This window comes from Homarus americanus, unplaced genomic scaffold (genome assembly GCF_018991925.1).
Source record: "Homarus americanus isolate GMGI-L3 unplaced genomic scaffold, GMGI_Hamer_2.0 scaffold32583, whole genome shotgun sequence".
In the NCBI taxonomy this organism is placed as follows: Eukaryota; Metazoa; Arthropoda; class Malacostraca; order Decapoda; family Nephropidae; genus Homarus; species Homarus americanus.
In genome coordinates, this window is record NW_024713129.1 from 15,587,694 (window position 1) to 15,611,234 (window position 23,541).

General features: G+C 37.0%; 2 protein-coding genes across 3 annotated transcripts in view; one reads left to right on the forward strand and one right to left on the reverse strand.

The window, feature by feature from the left end:
• Positions 1-1,597: 1,597 nt before the first annotated feature.
• Positions 1,598-14,487, reverse strand: LOC121868690 (NEDD8-conjugating enzyme Ubc12-like). Its single transcript, XM_042369530.1, has 5 exons — positions 14,246-14,487; positions 10,059-10,153; positions 9,392-9,481; positions 7,355-7,471; positions 1,598-4,028 (listed from the first exon to the last, which is right to left on the reverse strand). Exons 1-5 carry the CDS (start codon positions 14,349-14,351, stop codon positions 3,888-3,890), a joined length of 549 nt encoding a protein of 182 aa, XP_042225464.1. The 5' UTR covers positions 14,352-14,487; the 3' UTR covers positions 1,598-3,887.
• Positions 14,488-14,802: 315 nt separating this feature from the next.
• Positions 14,803-23,541, forward strand: part of LOC121868701 (phosphatidylserine synthase 2-like) — a 37,754-nt gene continuing 29,015 nt past the window's right edge. For both annotated transcript variants that reach the window (XM_042369542.1, XM_042369550.1), the window contains exons 1-2: positions 14,803-14,946; positions 17,513-17,701. In XM_042369542.1, the coding sequence (XP_042225476.1) occupies positions 17,517-17,701 (185 nt within the window). In that variant the 5' untranslated portion in view covers positions 14,803-14,946; positions 17,513-17,516. The remainder of the gene's footprint in view (positions 14,947-17,512; positions 17,702-23,541) is intronic.

The window sequence follows — 23,541 nt, forward strand, 5'->3', positions numbered from 1 at the left end:
CCGTTACAGTACATTTTTCTTTCCTCACACAGCCACACTGTGGAATACTCTGTCTCACTTCAAAAAGATGGTTTTACAGCATCTTTGTGGTGTAGATTAATATAGTCTTCTTCTCTTCTATTGTTAATTTCTTTTTACTCTTTATTTTTTTGCCCCCTAGGCCCCATTGTGGGTTGATGACCTGTGCCAGTGGGTTATTCTCCATAAAAAAAAAATTAATTGCAAGTCTCTCAATAAATCTTCAATTAATCTTTGCCTGCATTTCAGAGTTTGATTCATAATACTCAATTCTATACAGTATTTCAAGTAATACTGTACAGTATACAGTTAACCCTCACTTTATGCGGTTAATGTAACCCGGAGGGTCCCGCGTAAAGTGAGAAACGCGTAAAGTGAATAACATAACATATGGGATTAATTGAAATGGAGTCCGGGCCGATCCCCAAACTCCACTTTTTGACGACACACAACTATGTTGTAGTAAAAATATTATCTTAACTTTATGATGGTATGCACACACAATTAATAATTAAGAGAAATATCAATAATATTAGGTTTTTTAACACTTACATTAGTAGAAAAAATGGCTGGGCACACGGGGATGGGCGGTTGGTTCCGAGGCAGAGGGCAGATTATTGGCCCTCACCTGTGTCACTTGTATCAATTGTATCACTATCCACCACAGAGGCTTGCAGGGCCTCTTTGTCAAACTCCCCAAAGTCCATATAAGTCCATATCCTCACCATAATTATCACTATCACTGACTTGGGCCGGCTGTGGTGGGTGGCGGGTGAAGAACTGGTAATGTTTTGATGACTGGGCGACCTTGTGCGCACCATGTTCGCGCAGCTTACACAACATGGCGGATGGCAGGAGGTTTGGATCCAAAAATGGCGCGGCTCGCCAGCCGCTCTCCGCGTAAAGGGGTACACGCACCGCGGAATGTGAGCATCCTGGGTTCCGGCAGGGCACCGCGTAAACGTGGAATGTGGGGCCGCGTAAAGTGAGGGTTAACTGTATATTATTTTATCAAGAGATCATTAACTCTTATATGGCAGCATCCATCAGTGGGTTTCATATTACTTGCATTCCACTTTTTCTACTTACTGGGAGCAGATAAGGGAATCCTTAGCCAGTTAAGTTGGTGGATTTTGTCGAGTGAATGTCAAGATGCATTTTTTTAGTCTTTGGGGTATGTTATAGTTCAATATGAAATTACTGGGATAAGCAAGGTGTTGTAAAGTCGAAATGGTCTTGTTTGGTTGGAAAAGTGATTAAAAAAATTTAGTGATTAATACTGTAATACTGAAATTGCAGTTATTGATATTTTTAGAGGTTGAAATTGAAAGATAATGCTGGAGTCCAACTTGAGCAAGAATTTTGTTTTTCTGGTGTTGATTTATTTCCTGTAAATTTTTTGTATTAATTTATAATGCTCTGTTTTACTACTACTGTATTTTCTTTGCACTCAACTTCTCATACAACTAAAATGAGGCAATTCATCAATTAATTATCTATAATGGACATTAATCACTATTTTTTTTATCGAGACCAACCACCAACAATGACTAGCAATAGGGTAAATAATTCACGCAAACACAGGTAATGCTGAATTTTATTCTAGTAATTTTGTTTGCAAAAGCACATTTCTGTTTGTATATGTTTTCATGATGTCACAACTGTGGTAAAGAATATGTTCTTAAGTTCAATAACTAACGATACTTCGGCAAAAGGAAAATGGGTAGAAAACATTCAAGACGCAGGAAGAAAAATGAGCCAGTACAGCACAATGTACCAAAAGAAAAATAAATACATTGTACATTTCAGCTTATATACAATGGTTTGTCATATATTTTGTGTATTACAAACAAATTAACCCCCATTTCAAAAAATAAATTTAAAAAAGCAACATATCATTTTAGGTAGCTTCCTCCTCATCTCCTGAAATTCATAATTTGTGAAATTATGTAATACATAGGAGAGTGCATTACACCACATTAGTGAGTGGAAAAAACATTAAATGAAACAAACAACAGTTACTCTTTTGTTTCATTCAAACTGCTATATAAATACTATCCAAAACCATGTGATACAGATATATCAAAATATCTTAAATCTTAAAAGTAAATGGGGTAAATTCTTGGACGACAACAATCTCATAAATGTCCCTGCAACATTACATCATGGCTACTGGTTGTCTCTTGCCGTCACTCATACCGTCCTCAACACCACTACCCGCCTCTTCAAATGTTGGTTTCAAAAAGGCCTTGTTGCCCAGGAGGTAGGTCAGCAGAATCTCTAATCTGAACAAAATCTGCCCATTGTTGGTTTCATAAAAGTCCTTGTTTTCTTAAAAGTTCTGGTTCAGGAGAATATCTTATTTGAGAATAAAATCTGTTCTTTGTTTTACATAAAAGTCTTTCACCACAAAATCTGATGTTCAAGTTCTGATTGTATTTGTCTACAATCCAGTAAATCTCATATTTCAATACTGAGAACCATTTCATTTTAATCTCTTCCATCATGACTAAAAATTTGTCTGTGTGTGTTCCTTGGGTGTGTTATGTACTACAGTGTAATGAAAAAGAATCTAAACATTAATCTGGTTTTCATGATCTATGAGAACCTTCTGTATAAAGGATGCTGTGTAATAGACTGGCTGAGTATTTTAAAAAAGCAAAACAGGTTAACTAGATGCTGGATAACAGGGTATAAGTATGGTGGCCGTAAGAAACCCATGTAAAATGTCGACATCCTCATCTTACAAGACATTTTTTCATGTTTCTAAACTCTTGTCAAGCTAATGTCCCACAACCACGAACAACAGTGTTTGGTCAGTGTTATTGCTAGTCTTTAAGTCAAGCCATTACCTGTATCAGATCCTAATAGAATTGTTAAATCTATCAACAAATCCTGTGATATTGAACAGCACTTGTTAATTTGCAGTTAACATCATCTGCTGCCATAAATGTCAAGTTTCTGCGACTGCTCGTGCTAATAAGATCACCCGGTGATCCAATTATTATGCTTTCACCTGTTGGTCACATCCCCAAACATAAGCCATATATCAATAAATAGCACTCCAATATATGGTAAGCAACAAATTAACCACCGTTTAATACTGGACGAAACTGGATAATTTAACATCCTGAAGCCCATATTTTGGGTTGATAAGAAGAAAATAAAATTAATAATATGCAGATAAAAATAGCTGACAACTCTCATATCATTGCGTAGCAGTGAAATTGATCTAATGGAGGATATGATCTGCATTGATACCATTGATATGTTACTTGACCACTTAGCAAATTGCTATTTTTACTAGGCCACATGAGATCACCTTTAATCCCAAATATTGCTAGTATGTGCTGTCAGCAGTGGAATAGACTTGGAGGGAGAGAAGACTCCTGGCTGTGACTAAGACTGGTCACATAGCATATCAACACTGATGAAGCTCTTCGTGGTTCTAAGGAAAACAGACAAAAGACAAACACGACAAGGAAAGATCAGGTCTCACAGACCTTAGCCGCACGTACCCTTGGGAGGAGAATCACAAGCAACCTTCTCATGGCAACTTAAGGTCAATGAGATAAGTTAAAGCATATTGAAAAAGATACACAGTAAAATGATATGGTAATGACATGAAGATAAAGTAATGGACTGAATATCAATGTACAGTTTATTTGAGCCTTTCAGTAGTTTTATATGACCAAATTTAATATGATTAAGAAATAAATATTATTGTGAAAAAAAATACAGGAAGCATCCTCCGCAAGCTGATTACTAAGTAATGTATAAAAAAAGCCACGAACTTGATTCAACTCCAAGCTAAACACACTCCGGACACCCATTTAGATGATGAGAGCTCTGGAGCCACTTGTATGGAATCATTTGAGGCAGCGGTCAAAGTAAACATTGCCAATGTAGCCACCTTTCATACTCTTAACCACATTTTGCTCAAATAACCGTCGGTTATTCTGTAGCACTTCAGCTGCCTCCTTGTTCAATGGATCCTCGGGATTAGGTTCCTGGATAAAGAGATATAATAGTTTTAAACATTGTCAAAAATTAAAGTAACAATGGTCTAGTATGCTTTCAAAAGACTGAAAAACTATATTAATAATTTTTCATATTTCTTTACAATATTCATAAGGTAAATACTAACAAATGGCACGAGAAAATATAAGAATATGAGGAATCAATCCTGAAATCCTGTTTGAAGATCACAGGTAAGCAGCTTGCCTACTTATATGAGAGCCAATGACCTCCAAATATCTCGTACTATCACAGCAGGTAGATACAAACTAGTATAATTATTTTTTAAATATATAACTGAATCCATCAGTTTCAACAAAAAATGGCCTCTAAATGATATGGCTGTTGTCATGACAGATTCCCCTGGAAAAAACATCCTCCACTTCACATGATCACAGAAAAGATGACGGAGTCACATATAAGGATTACAGAGTTGGTTAATCTCACTGCTTCTATCTCATAACCCGAGGAGGAGGAAGGGAATGTAGTTCATTCAATCACCTTTAATCATAAAAGAATCTCTCCCTTTATTGTGCTTGAGGTTATGCAGATGGCCCTTATATATAAAAGTTATAAAAACATGTGGGAGCCAGTGGATATTTATTAAAAAAGTTAAAGTGCATAGAGCAGCTGGGAAGCTATTTCAGAAATAGGGCATAAGACTCGGCTCTTTGATGAAATAAAGTGTATATGTGGTAGAGACACTCTTGATGACTGTTCTCTGCCCTGGTAATCTAAAGCTGGAGTGTTATCAGTCAGAAAACTCACTTTGCACAAACACATGGAATGTAGAGTAGCATCAGAGCCAGCACTATAATGTTGTGTTTGGACACTGGCTCAAAGCAGATTTTCAGCCCCTTCCCTCTCCTCCTTCAATTATCAGAGGATTTTAAGACGGTCTTCCCTGGAGGTAGTTGTATTCTTATGACTTAGGTGGTGATAGAAGAGAAAATTGAAAAGGTAGTGTTGAAATTCAGATTTGGAAGGATGGAATGGAGTCAAAGGCAATGAAATTTTTATATGTGGCAAAAACAAAAGTAATGATTAATAACATAGGTGAATGACCTTGGCAAAGAGTAGAAAATGGATATGTATTTTCTTTAAGAAAGGCATTAGCAGTATAATTTAATACTGTGATGCGAGTACAGAAGATGGGTACAATAGAGGTACAGTTGTGTAAATACTGAAGTAGACAGCAGGATGTTGCTGACTCTAAGACCCCCTGTACTGTATATGCAGGTAATCATGGATATAGTACAGTACAGTATATCCCAAGACTGTGTTGCTGAATTCTGCTACTTGGGTGACACAATCACTGCTGAAGATGGCATTGAATTAGAGGAGGTTGGAGAAAAGTGTGATGTTACATGGGGGAAAAACCCATAGGCAGTTAAAGAGGATAGTGTATGTGGGATTGAGTGTACTGAAATGAGAATGGTGAGATGGATGTATAAAGTGACACTGAAATATAGAAAACACTGTTGAGAACTTAGAGGTGCAGCTGACTATAGAGAATAATGGGAAGGTATTGACTAGAGGTAAGCTGAAATGGTTTAGGCATATGGAGAGAATGGAGACCAACTGGATCAAAAGATGCATAACCTTGAATGTAGAGGGAGAAAAGAGGTAGAAGTAGGCAAAGAATGACATGGGGAGAGGTTGCAGAAATGGACTCAGAGATCTGAACCTGGTGAAAGGCTGCAAGAAATTGTGCAGCATGGAGAGCTGTCATCAGGTAATCACAGTGAACCAAAGCATTGGAAAATTGCCATAAAACAGTGGTTATGATGATGAGAACTCTCATAAAACCAATTTGGCCCAACCAAAAGAGCTCAATATAAACCCTACCAAGTCAATGGGTTGGCTCGAGGGAGTTAAGCTGGAAAACTGACTTCACAGGGAATAAATGTTTGATGCATACGAGTAATTGATCAGAGAATGCTGAGGATATGTAAGTTCTTATTGAATCATTACCTCCCCATCATACTATGTTATTATTATAGTGACTTGAGACTACTATGTGTGTACAGTAGTTATCTTTCAAACACATGCAAGCACAATTACTGCACGACTGTCATTAATTTTACGACCACCATGAGGCGAGGTAGAGTTAATCTGGCACTCCTGTAGCTGCCTGGGCGAGCCTGTCCACACTTTCCTATCTCCTTCATCTCAGCCCCTCCATTCTACAGAGTTCCATAAACAACAAACTTTTACCAAGAAAACCAAGTCAAAATGATGATCATTGATCAATCTACAATTGAGACAAAAAATTATAATCTTAATTGAAAAAGAAATGAAAATAGTGTGGAACAGTGCGTAAGATCTAAGAAATCAGTGAAAACACTCTGCCAATGTTTAATTTCCCACAACACCACCGAAGAGATCATCCTACAACACCAATGACAACTCCCGCTGCACTTTTTTTATGTGGAAGACGACAATGGCTCCTTAGACAAGTGTCACATTGTTACTATAATCCACCTATCAATAGAGACTCAGTACACTGACCCTCTTAACTCCCACTGATCATTCTCATGTTTCCATTTATGAGTTTGGGACCAAGCTGTGGCAGCACCACTAACACCACCTGCCACCTCAACCACGTGTTGCTGTTTGACAATACAGGGTACAATAACATCCAGCCTCACACACAGGACTACACCACCAGGCCTTTTCCAACCAGTGATTCAGAGATAAAGTATATGCTCACTTCATGTATCTTCTCCTTTCGGTGGTGAAAGCATTTCTTAGAATACCCACTCCCCAATGACATTATATGTAATACAGTATTGTACTTATATGCAAGTTTTGTCCATTGCAAATTTTCAGAGTTTGGCTGCTGTAATTTTTCTCAATAAATTAGTAATCATTATTAGTATTATCTTTCATGAAAAGAAAGGTCATTTGAACCTATCTTAATGCTGATAAATAAACACACAACTAAGAGATGAAACAGCATGTATGACCAATATGGTGAGTGATAAAACTAATGAGAACAGCAACAACCCAGGAGTGATTCTGGCCACACTTCGTACAATCAGGCGAATGAGACAATGATTTTCTTGGGGCAATTCATCATGGTCATGTGGTCTCTTAGTTGTGAATGTCATCATCCATACTATTCTGATATTATTTTCTTTTAGAATTGATGAATCCAAATCCGAGCTGGAATTATAACTATAGTTTGAGGTCCAGCTGCTGTTATCAGTACGTGTTATGGTAAAGATCGTGAATTTAGTTAGCTCACATTTATTCAGGTCATTAGCATAGTCCCAATCATAAAATATCTGCAAATAATAATCAATGAAATACTAACGAGGAAGAGATACTGAAGCCCATAGACTATAGAGTTGATGGTAAGGACCGGTTTCCAGTCCTCTCGTAGAATGTTAAGGCAAACGTTCCCCTCCAGGTCAATGTTGGGATGGTACACCTGAGAGAATATTTGCTTCATTAGTTAACTTTGCTAAATTAAATACACTGTACCTGGGAATAAATGTGTTAGCAAACGGAACAATTAGTGGAAAAGTAAATCACAGAATCACAGGAAAAGAAAATACAGGGGGTCCCCAGGTTACGAACGAGTTCCGTTCCTGAGGACGTTCGTAAGTCAGATTTGTAGATGAATCGAAACACTTGCCTAAGTCCTCATATACATCTAAAATCACTTAATTTAAGACAAAAGAAGAAATAGAATGACAAAATACAGTAAATGAAAGTAAAAAATAAGTCATCGTGCAAAAAAATACTGTAAATTTAATGTTTAACCCCGTTTGTATCAGCAGGTGTTCGTAAGTCAGGGACCTCCTGTAGTGGGATTTTAAACATGCTTCTGTAAGTACGGTATGCACATAGCATATGTTCCGACTTACGTACAAATCCAACTTCAGACCGTCCTCAGGAACGGAACCCGTTCGTAACCCACAGACCCCCTGTACTGTAATAAGTACACTGAGAAATACATGGTGAATGAGAACGTTGTCAGAGGAGGTAAAGATGGTGATGAGTTGATGTTACTGTACAAGTGAGAAACACAGACCCCTGGAGGAGTAACAGAATAAAGAGATATGATAGTGAACGGAGTATTGGACACAGTTAATTAGGGTTAGCTTAGTTGGTGCACTCAAACCTCTCTAAACTCACTCTTCACTAATTCAGATTTGATGATAATTCAGACAAAATGAACATTGTCATATTACTTAGCAATCTTTCGACTTTGACACCCAAATGGTTGAATTACACCACAGTTGTTGATCTGTCTCTCTGCGCTGTCAAAACCTGTGGTGTCAGGTGGAAGAATATTGCCTCGGGAATAGTCTTAGAACAGCACTTTGTGTGAATGTCCATGTGCAAGATGAAGTCATGCAAGGTGAATAAATCCTCATTTTATATATACAGTACAGTAATACAGTAAACCCTTCCAATACCACACTAACTCATGTAAGCCATGTCCCTTATTGAGAGGGTTTCCTCCTTTTCACCATGTATACAAAAAATAATAAAAAAAAAATTCACACACCACCTTTCCGAGCCATCAAATTGCATAACTTATATGGTACACTTGAGTATCGGGAATCTGAAACACTTGGTCATGGAGTTTCTGTAGAGAGTTTTTGGAGAATTTCCACTTTTTCCTTGATACTAACCACTTGGTCAATATAACAAACAATGTTCCCAATACAATACTGGACCTTAAGAGCCGAGTCCACTAATTATACTGGACAAAAAGACGTCCATTACTGACAAGTCTCTTCATCAGATGGCTTAATGTACTACTAATTCTTCCATAAATACCTATGTACCATTTGTCTTTTGAGTGGGAAAATGTAGTTCATCCTTAGAGCTGACAACTCTTTATCTTACGTAAATGGAGATATTATAAAGCAAGGCAATAAAGGCAAACTGAGTGTCAATCACCGAGACTCATGTCAACTGTGCAGAGCCTCCAGTGAACTAGGTCAGACGACAGAGTTATAGTACAATCAATACATCCAGATTGCAACCCACGAAGCAGCTACCTGGCTAAATATCCCATAGGTTTTTAAAGATCTTATAAAATGGGTTTTATCGTAAATAAATGTAATCTTTAATAAAATGTCCTAGAGAGAATATTTGTGTTTACGTATTAATTATAATCGAACACATTCATTACACTATACTGTAATATATATATATAAAATTATCAAATACAGAAGAATGAATCATCCTAAAATAATAACAAAGAATTTATTAATGTTTGATCTGAAATACATCTGGACTGAGTGAAAGAAAAAAGTTAAATATTGTATTGTTAAAAGTGTATATTCTTACTCCCTTTACATGGATCAAGAAGGACCAATTTACCATTACCTACCATTGTTTCACATTTTACTTTGGGTGGCTCATGTGGGTAGTTTGGACCGACTTTGAAGCTGAAGACAAAGCGGCCTCCTCGATAAAAGCCCTGTTAATGTGGGAGAAATCAGGGTTAATTTCAAGTCTAAATTATGTCTCATTCATTTGTCCTATAATAAAAAAATTAATACTTCTGTTCAAATACAAAAATACCTAAATTATGTCTTGTTCATTTGTCCTATAGTAAAAAAAAATAATACTTCTGTTCAAATATAAAAATATCCAAACTGTACATGTATGGAAATGTTAATTTACTATTACCAAGCACTGAGTGTCCTGCAGAAATTTACTACTGTACCTATACGCATATACAAAATATCAATGATGAATATTAAACAGGTACAGAAAAATAACTCGCACAGCATGAACAATATAAGATGTATTTATTTGGGGTCCTGGAACTAGTTTTAGCTACAAAAACTTCAAACAACAGCAATGAAATAAAAAGTAGTTCACTATCCACTTTACAATGGTCTCCACTTCATTTCACTCTGAAAAAATTGCTATGCTGAAAAGTCTTGTCAATAGAAAGAAGACACAACTTTGGTTACATATACTAGCTTCTCTGTCTAATAGTTTCAATTAAATGGCCTCCATCCAGCGAGACAGTCTCTATGATAACTTACCTCATCTGGACAAATAACTAATTTGAAGTTCAGAAGATCATCAGGATCTGGGAATTCTGTGTCACAGGTCTTCGGCAATGTCAGCTCATTGATGTCTGAAAATTATAAGCAGGAGTACAGATACATGTAATTTGAATTACCTTGGTATGTGAACAAAGGACTACCATATACAGTATGAGAGGTAAATAGTACTGAATAACGAGGTACTGTAATTATTGAGACATTACACCAGTGTTTGTGGTGTGCATGTTTTTCATTCTGCAGTGATACACCAGCTAATGTCATTCATTGTACATACCATATAGTAAATTGTATATCTTTTGCTTTTATTATACAGTTCTGTATATGATTTTTGGTACAGATTTAGCAGAACAGTTTGATACAGCTCAGTACCACATATGTATTCATTTAACTTTTTATATTGTACATGTTTATTCTTTTATATGTACATGTATTTTGCTTTATTCATCAGAGAGCACTGTGGGAGAATATATTGCACACATCAGAGCACCTACACCTGAAATCCCTTGGTCAGCATCTGGTGGCTGACTCCTGTATCAGTCTTGTGAGCCATGATGACTACAGTACAGTACAAGACTTTCACAATGTTATTTTAGCTTAAAGTTGTAAGTTGTAGTTTGTCTGCACATATTATAGATTATGGTAACTGTTTAGAGAAATACTGTATGTTATCCAGGAAATAAATTTGTTCTCATGTACAGTACACCCGAATAAATGTTGTAAATGCGTAATTGTGCTTCTTAAGTGGAATTTGTTCTATTACTTTTGCAATTTCCAACAATGAAGTTTTTTGTAAATTGAATGTTCATAAATCAAGGGATGCCTGTAAATTCAAAATAAATTCTTCCTTGATATACTTCTGGAATTACAATGTATGCATAGCAACATATGTACTGTACTGTAGTGTAGTGAAAATCCAGAAGAATACAAAATAGCTACTACTGTCAGTGCCATCCACAAAGACACCTTTGTCCATTTACTTACTGTATGAAACACTAAGGAAGCCAAAGTCTCCACATACTGTACTGTAATATGGCAAATAAAAATAAACCATATTTGACCTAAATCTCCCTTCAGTATTACAGTGCCAGGAACTAACCACTGAGAATTAATAATCATCCCATTCTTTCCTTCAACTTTTGCTCGTGCTCTGTACAGTAGTTCATTAAAACCTAAAATCAAACAAAGTTCAAGAATAAGTATTGTCAATGTACAGTACTAAAAGAATAGAACGTCACAATCCACTTGGTGCTTGATAGAAATTTTAGTTGCCTTTTTTTCAGGTATAATACTCAATCCATTAACTGCAAATAGTCATATAACAAGTGTTCAGTATGCCAAGAGCAGTGATCCAGGTTAACCAGCCACCTAATAAAATAACTCCATAAAAGAAAACTTGTTTCTAACCTGAATAATAATCCAAATTAGGAGGAGGAAATAGCGCTCTTCATATAATGTTGCTTCCCTAGTTATTCCCGCAATGACACCATGTTTGCAAACTCTTTTTATGCGAGCAAGAACATTTCATAGACATTAACGCTTCAATTCCATACGCTAAACAAGTAGCAACATTAGAAATTTTTTGTAGAGACGATAATTTATTATTATTTCTTACATTAGGAAGCCCTCCCTACCCCAAAGTACAGGAATATGCAATTTTCATAATACAGGAGGTCCCCGACTTACGGACGTCCGAATTACAAATGACCGCCGATACGAACGGGGTTAAACTTTAAATTTACAGTACTGTATACAGTATTTTATTTACCTGATCACTTATATTTACTTTCATTTACTGTATTTTGTCATTCTATTTCTTATTTTGTCTTAAAGTAAGTGATTTTAGATGTTATATAAGGACTTAGGCTATGATACACAGTTGTGGGATTTTAAACATTGTTCTGTAAGAATGGTATGAACATATGTACTGTAGTACAGTATGTGTTCCGACTTACGTACATTTCTGACTTAAGAACGTCCTCAGGAACGGAACCCATTCGTAACCCAGGGACCCCCTGTACTGTAAAGTACAGGTACCCCTCAATTTACAAAATGGTTAGGCTCCTTGAAAGTCATCTGTCAAGTGAATTTTTTTATCTTGAATATCATAATATACGGGAAAAATAGGGTTCGGTTCCCCAGTGACAAGACAACCCCAATATCAGCAGTGTCTTTATTTACAGGAAAATACCAGGCAAAAAACAAATCACAAGCAATGCAAGTCTCCTTTCCAATTTACTTATTCTTGTCTTGAAGTCAGATTTTTTCCCAAGTACAGTAATACAATACTCCATATTAGTATACCATTTTAGCTAATCACCATAGGACATATCACCATTGAAGATAAATACATTCCTTCCTCATGAAACAGGCAAAAAGTACATGACGATTATTTTTGCATAATATCACTATAATTTTTTAATTCTTCTGTCTGTGTTAGTCATGGCCAAGTTCCCTATCTGCTTTGTTTAGCTTCCTTGAGTACTGTACAGGCAAACAGTTCTTTTCAAACACATTTTTTTCTCTATTTTAGGTCAGAATAGAACAAAACTGTATTATGTTAGGTTAGGTTTGGTTTAGTTAGGTTATGTTTGATTATGTTTTGTTTGGTTATGTTAAGTTAGGTTAGGTTTGGGTAGGTTAGGTAGGTCAGTTTGGTATATTTTATGAATGATGAATTATAAAATACAACAATACTTAAGTTTTGAACAAGAACCAGCAAGAATGATTTGGGAATGCCTGTCAATCTCAACTCCTGACATAAATAAATTAATCGTAAAAGGGATATTACATAAAATGTATTCCTCATGCAGGTTTTGGTCTTTTTGTGATATGGAAGCATTTACCTTCTACTATATGGTGTGATGTCCTACCCTTGGTAATTAAGAAGTAATAATAATATGTACTATTACCAAGATTGCTTCTAGAAGTTTTTCATAAGATAAACAGTTAACCCAGACTATTAATTGTTAAGTGTAACCCAAATGTTATCAATAAAACCCCAAATATCATTAGTTTAGTGTTGCTACTTTCCTTAACACTTACCATGGTATCATGTGACCACACCCAGATTATGACTGAAAACACTAAAATCAATAACTATAAAGCTTTATGTTAATTTCCATACCATTAAGGATTAGTACTCTATCATGCTTTATACTCCCACTGTAATCATATATAAATCTCGGTGACTAACCAAATCGCCCTTCTGTCTATACAGTATGGTGAAACTCTGAACTGTACTTAGGTTCAGGTAAGGGTAATAATCTTACTAATTACCAATACTGTATTAAATATTCAGCTGCTTCAAGTTAAGTCAAATTTTACCAAACATACAAATTATGGGAGAATAGGTTATAGCAAAATACATAAAAATATTTAGGTATACATGAATAAATTTTCGTTAGCACCCATCCACCTACTGATTGGACCATTACACATTAAGGAAATCTTGTATTTAACAGACATAAAATCATGAATGGCATAGTTGACATTCCATGAAAAAGGAACATTCTAGAGTCTAACAGATACTGCTACATTATCTACCATAAAATGAATCAAACTAACCTAACCTGTCTGAATTTGAGTGTCACCTAAGTATTATTATATTATTTAGGTTAGGATTGATAAGTATGGGTTATTTTATGAACAATTAATTATATAATGTAGCAGTACTGAAATGAGACACTTTGGAAAGTTCCCAGTGTCTCTGAATGTCTCGGCACTCATTATTTTATTCCTGTTAAATAATAGATTACCATAAACATTAACTGAGGATAACATATAAAATATTAGTAATATTAAGTAATTATTTCCAACGTCGTCATGGTACAGTACTTTGAAAAGTTCCCATCAGTAAATGTCATTAATAAGGCTCGTTATTTAACACCTGTCACATATATTACTACCCATATATACCCCCACATTACACACCATTCCACATATTGTTCAGTAAATAACAATTCATATAATATTCACCCTGTTAAACATAATCATTCTCTACCATACATTCACACTAAATATGTTCACATTATAGATTAGTTCACCACATTCCACGTATTTCATTACTTTTATTAAAACAAAAAATAAAAGTAACTAAAACAGAAGTTAGTTGTTTTATCAGCTAAAAATGAGAATATTAAGTATTATATAGTTGGTTATCTTACCTTTAGTGATTCTTAGCTGGGCCGCTGAAGCTCGTTTCTGTGTTCCTTGTTTAGCCACATCACTACCATCCTTTTTCTGATTCTTCATAGAAAATAACTTAATCATAGTGAATATCTGTTGTATAACGACCTACAATTAAAGTTTAAGTGATCCCTTTGCTATGAAAACGTCATTTATTAGGGAAGTGTTTCTCCCCTACCCGATTGTTTTGCTTTATGCTGACTAAGCTGATGGTTCATATTGAAATAAAACAAATCGACAAAGCTTAAGAGTTTTTTTTAAATATATTATAACTCTAAAAAACACGTATTTATTCTTAATTAATGTCAAGTTGTTATACATATAGTAATATGTACTGTATGTGTGTTAACCAACATGTAAAACATAATTATTACCCGGTAGATTAATATTTAAGAGGATGGTAAATTGAAATTATATTTTTTCTTTTTTACTGATAACTATATATAAGAGTTACTAAAGACTAAAGGTAATAAAGATGTAATTAATGAAAGGTGAGGGATGAAGCAGGGACTCGGACACAGTATTTACCTGGCAGTGGTGGTGAGCCTGTGTCCTCCCTCACCACACATACCTTAACCATATCCTCCATGTCCAGTTGATTGTTCTCTTGTTTTCTCTTGGAATATATTCACTTATGCTGAATATCCCCGCATCAGTGTTAAAAGTCATCAAAAAATAGGTAAGTTATGCTAGACGAGGTTGTGGGTCATGACGGTGAAGGGTTACCGCCTCAGTCTTAACCTTTGACCTCAGGCAGTACAGGGCACAGGTCATTGCCGACTTATATTGGGTTACCTTGGTGATAACAGAGAGGGTGTGAAGTATAAAACTCATGGTATATATAAAGGACACCATCCATTACTGTCTTATTGTATATCTTCACAAAATTGATAGATTTCATAAAGTATTAATTGTAGGGTTTTAGTTGCAATAAAGTGACAGACAGATGATATATGAAATAATAAGTTATTGTCCTTAGAATCACATTAAATATACATATGATAACAACATTCTACCATTAATTACAGTTGCCATTTGCTATGGTATTAAATCATTAATGTGATAGTATGCTTTCATCCCATTGTATTTTCTACTCATGTTGATCGAACTGTCATGTACCACAACACACATGTTAACTGGTCCACATGGCTGACATTTAGAGTATAAGGTAAAATTTTAGTTTTGGTCATCCTTAATCAAACCTAACCAACCTAACCTAACCTATCCTAGTCACAGAACCCAGGAACTATATCTAACCTAACAGGAGGGGGGGGGGAGGAGGGTTTGCTTTCCCAGACCCAAAGTGATTCCTATAGTTAAATTCCAAAGATTCTCCGGATGACTGATACTAAAATACCCGACAAGACAATAAGTTCCTTGTATTTTGTGATTGACAGATAAATTGTATGTTCTCAGCCTTTATTCACTTGGTTTTGGAGTTGCTGCTCTAGGAAAGGGTCAGATCTTGATAATAGTTCCATCAGGCCAAGAAAATTTCCCTTGTTTGGTGAACCCACAGCTTCATCACAACCACAAAGTGTACGACCACACTGAACAAGGACGCAGATTACATTGACACATATTTTCAAAATTTGGTGCTTATGTACCTGAATTTCAGCTCCATGTCTAGCCATTACTTTATCAACATGGCCAGATGCGACGGATCAGTTTGCACGGTAAATGACATTCCTTCAATTCAGTGTGGATTGTTCATGCCTCCTAAATGCTTCTAATCTCTGAAATCAACTGTTGTTAAATTTCCAGCCAACATCATTGAAAAGCTTGCAGGTGAACCGGTAGACTCTGCCAGTTGAGAGGAAATATGACAACCACGTTTATAGAAATTTTTCACCATTATGGAGGGATCTATTGAATATACTTTACAGTACTTTAAAATTTTTACCGACCCAGAAATTTTGCCGCTCTATGTGACCATCTACTGTAGTTTGCGTAGTCTGGTGTTAGTGATTGTATTTTAACCTACAACGGCCCAATCGACATATGCAATATAATAAAGTATCTTGCTATGATTCATAAGTTTCCGTTGCATCCTTGCATTGAGGTTTATTACCTGTAAACAGTACCGTGAGTCGTGGTACAGTTCTGTTCTTGGGTACTAAACCAGAATGGTCCATGATGAAATGAAATGTTTGTTAAATCTTCCAAAGACCCTGTCTATTAGGTAACCCTTCCACAGTAAATAGTGTGACGTTAAACAATATAAAGTAATGTATAAATGGGATTTTAGGTACAGCCTGTTGTGATAAATATAATGGGATCCCGTTCGTAAGTGTGGACGTTCATAAATCAGGCGTTTGTAACTCGGGGACTGCCTGTATACCGGTAGCCAAGATTGAGTGATATTTTCATATTATATATATAATACAAGTACTGTAATGGGAATAGTCAAATGTAATGGTTCTGATTGGTTTATTGAAATTCAGCCCATGGCTGGTACCGTACTGTACTTCCAATTTATACAAAAACGACACGAGTACAGTACCGTACCGGTACAGTATACCTATTACTTAAGCAAAAAATTATTCACGTACAAGTACAAAAAATTAGGTTTGGTACTTTTCGGTATGAAAATCCTCCAGAAAGTTACTTCAGTAAAATAATGAGGTCACTGAACTGCTACATTACAACAAGGCATCTGTCATAAATGCCTGATTTAATGTTTGTAACATGTAAACATAATTGTTTACAAAATGTTAACACTGAAGACTGTGGCTCAGCCCAGTGACACTAAATTGTGTTGAAGTAATGAGAGACTAATTACATAACTGTAGAAAAGTCGAACACGCAACAGGACCACCCAAATGGCTATTGTGGTTAACCTGGTAGACGTGATGTGCAGCTGTTTCTGTGATTTTAGGACTTACCTGGTTACCTCCAACTTAACATTAAAGGTATTAGACATGGGCTTCTAATAACCCCTGTTAAGACTATTGTTGCCACTACTGTCAAGGTATTTTGTGTGTATACTGTACAGTACTCGAGTTGCTGAATGAAGGGTGGCTGGCCATAAAAATGGTAGTTACACTATTGTTTGTCTTAATTGTCCTGTAAAAGCTATGTTTTTTCCTCTTACAGACGGGAATTGCTGTTGCTTTGACTGTAACTGCTGCTGGAAATGTCCTGTAAGGGTTAATTTCCTCGACTGTACATACTAGTGTTAGTGAGAAATAACCCTTAAAATTAAATATAATTTTACTGTAAAGAGACATTCTTTTTCCCAACAGAAAGATGAAGAAAGATGATGGGACGAGTGAAGAGGATGGAGAAGTCTTTGGTGGAGACAGCTATCATGATCTCTCCTCCAATGACCTGTCCTACTCAGACCATTCCCTTGTCACCAGTGGTCCTGTACATGACTGGGAGGAAGAGAAGACGACGGATTTCTTTGATGATGGTACTATGACATATTTCTGGTGAGTACAGTAAACACAGTACTGTATAGTTTTTAAGTGACCTAAGGTAGTCACTCACCTATGGCTGTTCTTCTTTTAAGTTTACTTGATGACAATAGTTCAAGTGTGTGTGCGAGGGCAATAGTACAAGTGTGTGTGCGAGGGCAATAGTACAAGTGTGTTTGTGTGTGAGGGCACTAGTACAAGTGTGTGTGCGAGGGCAATAGTACAAGTGTGTGTGTGTGTGTGTGGATGAGGGCAATAGTACAAGTGTGTGTGTGTGTGTGTGTGTGTGGATGGGGCATGGTACAAGGTGTGTGTGTGTGTGTGTGTGTGTGTGTGGATGGGGGCAATGTAGTACAAGTGTGTGTGTGTGTGGATGGACTATGTTTTAGTCTAACAATCCAGTGTGGATGGGGCATAAGTACAAGTGTGTGTGTGTGTGTGTGGATGAGGGCAATAGTACAAGTGTGTGTCTGTGTGTGTGGATGAGGTTATTAAAAATGCTGATGAGTGATGTAATGCATTATCGGGTGACTGATAACTGTCTGGCTGGGCAGACAGTGCGTGGCGAGAATAACAAAAAAAAAACGGCGGCTGACGTATTGATACGTCAGCCGCCGTGTTTTTGTCCACTTCACTGTGAGGTATAGCGTGTGTGTAATGATGCTGTGTGTGTGTGTATATATAAATGATCATTATACACTCTTGATTTAATGTGTTACATTTTTCAGCTAGATTTATAATTATTAAGACTACATATTAAACAGTGTTGTCAGGTAAGGTAGACACGTCTCTTGTCCCCAGTACAGAACTCCACAAGAGTAGGTGTCATATATATATATATATACAGTATATATATACTGTATATATCCACATACCAAGTTAGGTTAAAATCAATTGTTATATATTGGAGATTTTTTGTAATTAACGAACGTAAAATCACATGAAGGTTAGCCCCAGCTTATTTCGCCTTAATATTAACAACCCTAGCGTATTCTAACAGACTCCCACCTCTCAGATAGCGTGAGGGCTCGTAATTCTCAGGTGAAATACACAAGGGGCTATTCTTCAGGTGACTCAGAACGCATCCTTACTAAACACTAATAAAATGGGACGAGGATAGACTTGCGTACAGTATCATGATTGGTTAAGTTTCGCGCGGATAGACAAAGGTGGGTGGATGGGGTGATGGCCAAACTTGCTTGATAAAAGAAGTCATGGCTTAACACTCTTATCCTTCCTTATCACACACGTTGCGTCATACGTGTACAGGTACTAATCGTCATCATCAGTGATTTTACTTTAGCATATTAACACTATTTCATTCATATTTACTTAATTTTTTTTTCATAATTTATAAATGTGATCCGACTGTTGAAATTGAAATAAAGTACGATGTGTGTGTATACGTTGGTGTGTACAGGAGTTGTGAAAGAAGTTGAGTAAATGGTAGAATGCCCGTTAGTAGTGTAATGGGTGACTGTCACGTGATAAACCACTTCCTTTCGCTTCTATCTTGGGTGTGAGTTTCCAGAGATTCACTTCGTAATTTTTTTCCCGTGCGAGAGATTTATGCTGAATTTAACGGATTGTATTATTGTTATTCTTATTATTATTATTGTTGTTATTTTATTATTGTTATTATTATTATTATTATTATTATTATTATTATTATTATTAGTTGTTGTTTTCCTGTCATTTTATGGAGAAACTTTAATACGGGGATCTTTGCTGTACACCTGCCGGGTCTTTTAAATTTCTACCTCGTTGTATCTTACCCAAAATTTGAAGATTTATAAAGGAAAAAAAAAACACTAAATGCTAGTCGGGACAGAGAAGCAATATGTTGATTGAGGTTTCCACAGTGTTTGGGTGTGCTGCGAATAAGCCTCTCAGTGTTACATTTGATGCCATGTCTTAGTAGTATAAGGTGAAGCATCGATACAGTACTGCTATGTTTCAGACTACCTGTGTATATTAAGTACGTACAACTGCCTCAAAGAGTTCATTTACTGTATCGCCGCCCCAGCTAGCCTCCTTCACAGTGACTTCGATATAGGCGTTACATATAAATCCGGATAGTGGTGTGTGTGAGAGTGAGGCGCTTCGCTCTTCCAAAAAGTCAATGGGGGACTTAACATCTCTGTCTCTTTAGCCTTGCCGGTGTTTATGGCAACTTGATCATGGTTTGTTTGTCGTTACTCTCCATTACGGCTACATTAACACGACTCGTTGCCATAGAGCTGTCGTTTCCACCCCGTAACATAAACTGCCATTCATGACAACTTAAATATGTGACCCGTTAGATTTATATATATATTCATTTATACCGGAGCGAGTGTTGTATATGTGTCGGGGGGTCAAACACACGCCCTATAAGACTTAAAGCAGGGTCCTGTTATGTCAGTGTTGTGATGAGGTTGGGTGGGGGGGGGTGCCAGGACCGACCACCACTACCTCCTCTTGACCGCTTTACACTGACCTACTTCTGAAGAGTGAAATGAATGTCTTTGAAGTGATCTTGACGATAAAGCTTAACATTGATGTGTTCCTCTGAAGTGTCTGTCTGTCATCTGGTATCCATAGTTACTGTTTATAGTATTTGACACGGATTTGAGTCCTGGGTATTGTAGGTCTTATGGAAGTTATGGCTCATTAATGAGATTGAAAATATACCGTACTGCAGACTAAAACCTTACCTACAAGAGTGTGGCCGGTACTGCACTCGACCGTCTTCACTTCCCCGACAGTAAAGTTATCCATGCAAGGCTGGGTGGACTTTCCCTGATCTATGGTGGATAATTGGATCTAATTCTGGGATGGTGGAGGGATAAAGGAGTATAAATCCGCGTAGTGCCTCTTGCTAACACAGAGGGATAGAGTGCAGGGTGTATGTGTACGGTATACTTGTAATCGACGAACAGTGATAAGTAGGTGACATGCCATCCATTCATATCTGGTTTTTTTTTCCATTGATTACTTCGTCAGGTCCTTCACCTTCGTCCATCCACCTCACTCACTTATCCTCTTTCCTGTACCACTCCTCTCCACTCACTCACTTCCTGTTGTTCCCTCTCCACCTAACTGCTTCCCTCCCTCTTCTCTCGTCTGTCCTCTCTTTGCTAACTCTCCCTTATGTTACCTTGATCATTCACCTCCACCCTTTCACGTTTATCTTTCTCCTTTCACTTCCTGTCCCTCTCTTCCACCCTTCTCTCCCTCCCTCCTTCCTCTCCTCCCTTCCTCCTCCCCCTCCCCTTCCTTCCTCTCCCCCCCCTCCTCTCCCTTCCCTCTTTATCCTACCTCCTTACCTTACTTTTTTTTTTTTTTTTTTAGAATACGTGGCCTCCAGCCTCCCCCAATAGCCACACCTTCGCCACCATTTATTTACCTTAATATTAAATATCCTAATACATAAAAACTATCCTATCTGTGTTAAATTAGTTGAGCCGCAGATCTATGCGGCATTCAGTGACTGTAGCCTCATAGTCAATATCTGCAGCAGTTGTCGGAGTAGGGGCAGACGCTCTCGTTCCCCTGAGGCAGAGCAAAGCCGACCGAAGGAGAGAGAAGGACAGTCGACATCTCATTCAGGCTGTAACATAACTTCTGGGCTGCTGCTTCTGTTCGGAGATCAGCTCCGCGAGTCTGGCGTAGAAACATCTTGCACTTGGGCCCATCCACCAGAGGTTGTGAACACTAGAGGAGTGAAGCTGCCTTGATCAACATTTTGAATTCTCTCCCCATATGCCCTTCTCTTGTCGTTCTCGTTCCTCCTATGTGCAGCATCGAGAGCTAGGTTACGGTGACAACTACTACCGTACCGAAGGCTGAGTAACAACCGTAGTTAATAATCCATATTTTAACATCTATTCGTGCTGGCTCACCCTTAACCTCTACTACCCTGTCTCCCTCGTCCCCCCTCCACCTCGTCACCCTTCACCCTACCCCCGTCCCTTGTTCCCCCTCCTACCACCCCACCCTCGTCTTCCTTGTCCCCCTCCCTACATATTATCAGAGAGTCTGTGTGTGTGTGTGTTTGATACATATTTGGGGGGGTATTCATGTGTCATGTAACAGGAAATATTGAATATCTCTCTCTCTCTATCTCTCTCTCTCTCTCTCTCTCTCTCTCTCTCTCTCTCTCTCTCTCTCTCTCTCTCTCTCTCTCTCTCATTTTATTTTTCTGAACTCGCAAGTCTAGATAGAGCCTTGAACCTTACAGATATATGTTTGAGATGTATTCGTCAGTGATAATCTCTCATAGTCGAACGTAATTTAAGATATACTTATTGTATATGTTTAAAATACCCCCCAAATTCCCTTATACCGATATATTACTGTTTGATATTTGATTATACAGGTTAACTTTAGGACCATTTTAGTAGTATTAGGCAGCTATCAGACGGAGGTACTACCGCCTGGGAGGATATTGGAAGCATAATGTATTGTCTAATGGTGGACCCTGCTGCCATATGGCATCAAAAAATTTGTGACCAAGTCCCAAGTTGTAAATCTGACTATGCCTCATTTTCACACGATTGCAGGGTCTCAATTGTTTCTCTTTGACAACACAACATACATATATTGTTTCTCACTCTTGATATTTTTGTCCATATTTATATTTCTTTATTATTATTATTATTATTATTATTATTATTATTACTATTATTATTATTATTATTACTATTATTACTATTATTATTATTATTATTATTATTATTATTATTATTATTATTATTATTATTATTATTACATTTTCGCCCCCTAGGCCCCGATGTGGGTTATTCCCAGTAAAAAAAATATGCTTCTGTTTCCCCTTCAGTATCTGATCTCCCAAGTACAGTAGCTACTTCTCTTTTTAGTGATAGATATTGATCATCTTAGGTTGTAGTGTTTCCCCGCGCTTACTTTCAGTGCGGTTTGGTTTTGAGGAGTCCCGTTTACTAATGAAGAGTAAAGCAAGCCAAGCATTATAGCATTATTCAGAACAAACACCCACTCACCTGTATGCTTTACCAATTAAGTGTTTTGATATAATAATAGTTCAATACATAGAAGTGTTATGAAGCTGACTGAAGCTTGACAGTATTTACTTGATTGTTGTGAGGTGATGACAAGCCTTGGGAACAAAGATCTTGAGAACCTGTGACGCTCAAACCGGTCTCTTCTTTTATTAGGGATAAAAAAAAATGGAGAACACAATTATATACCCCGGGTAAACTGGTGTTATGGGAGGATATTATATAATACTAGAGAAAAGAAAGAAAAATCAATTCCTAAAAGATCTGGTAGAATACGCAGGTTTAATATGTGTATTTGTACGTACGTCTAGTGATATTGTACTGTTTAGTGTTTCCCTGAGCCGAGAACCACTCATAACGCTAATCAAGTTTGTTATGGATATTTATAAGTTTACCTGAGTCATAATATTAAAACAATTTTGCGTTTTCTCAGAAGACATGAAGCTCATAATTATACGGAACAATGTTGGTATTAAAACTTCATTCTGTAATCATAAGACAGTATTGTTTATATCGATGATGACTACAGCATTGGAATGTCGTAACTTCTGCTACTGTCGTTACAGAGCTAAAGAATAAAATGATTATAGTCGATGGGACGAATATATTGAGAATTTTACCGGCAGTCGTCTTCAAACCCGAGGGAAGTCTTGTTTGCGTACTTATGTAAATTCTGAAATCAAGTGGTAAAAGTTGGAGGCATAATAAATTGTAGGTTTGCACAGGCAGGATTTGTATATAGTGCGGGTTGGACGCGACTGTCACATTGAATAGTGTGGTCGACGTGAGGCTACAGGACAGCTGACTGGCGCCAAGCATGTCTCGTGCACCACA

What these genes read in the sequence shown, in the direction of transcription:
- LOC121868690 (XM_042369530.1), bottom strand. Translation starts at nt 14,351, where the DNA reads ATGATTAAGTTATTTTCTATGAAGAATCAGAAAAAGGATGGTAGTGAT. An exon ending in TAGTTATTTGTCCAGATGAG is followed by an intron (nt 9,482 to 10,058) that starts GTAAGTTATCAT and finishes CCACATTAACAG; the next exon opens with GGCTTTTATCGAGGAGGCCG. An exon ending in GGCTTCAGTATCTCTTCCTC is followed by an intron (nt 4,029 to 7,354) that starts GTTAGTATTTCA and finishes CTCTTTATCCAG; the next exon opens with GAACCTAATCCCGAGGATCC.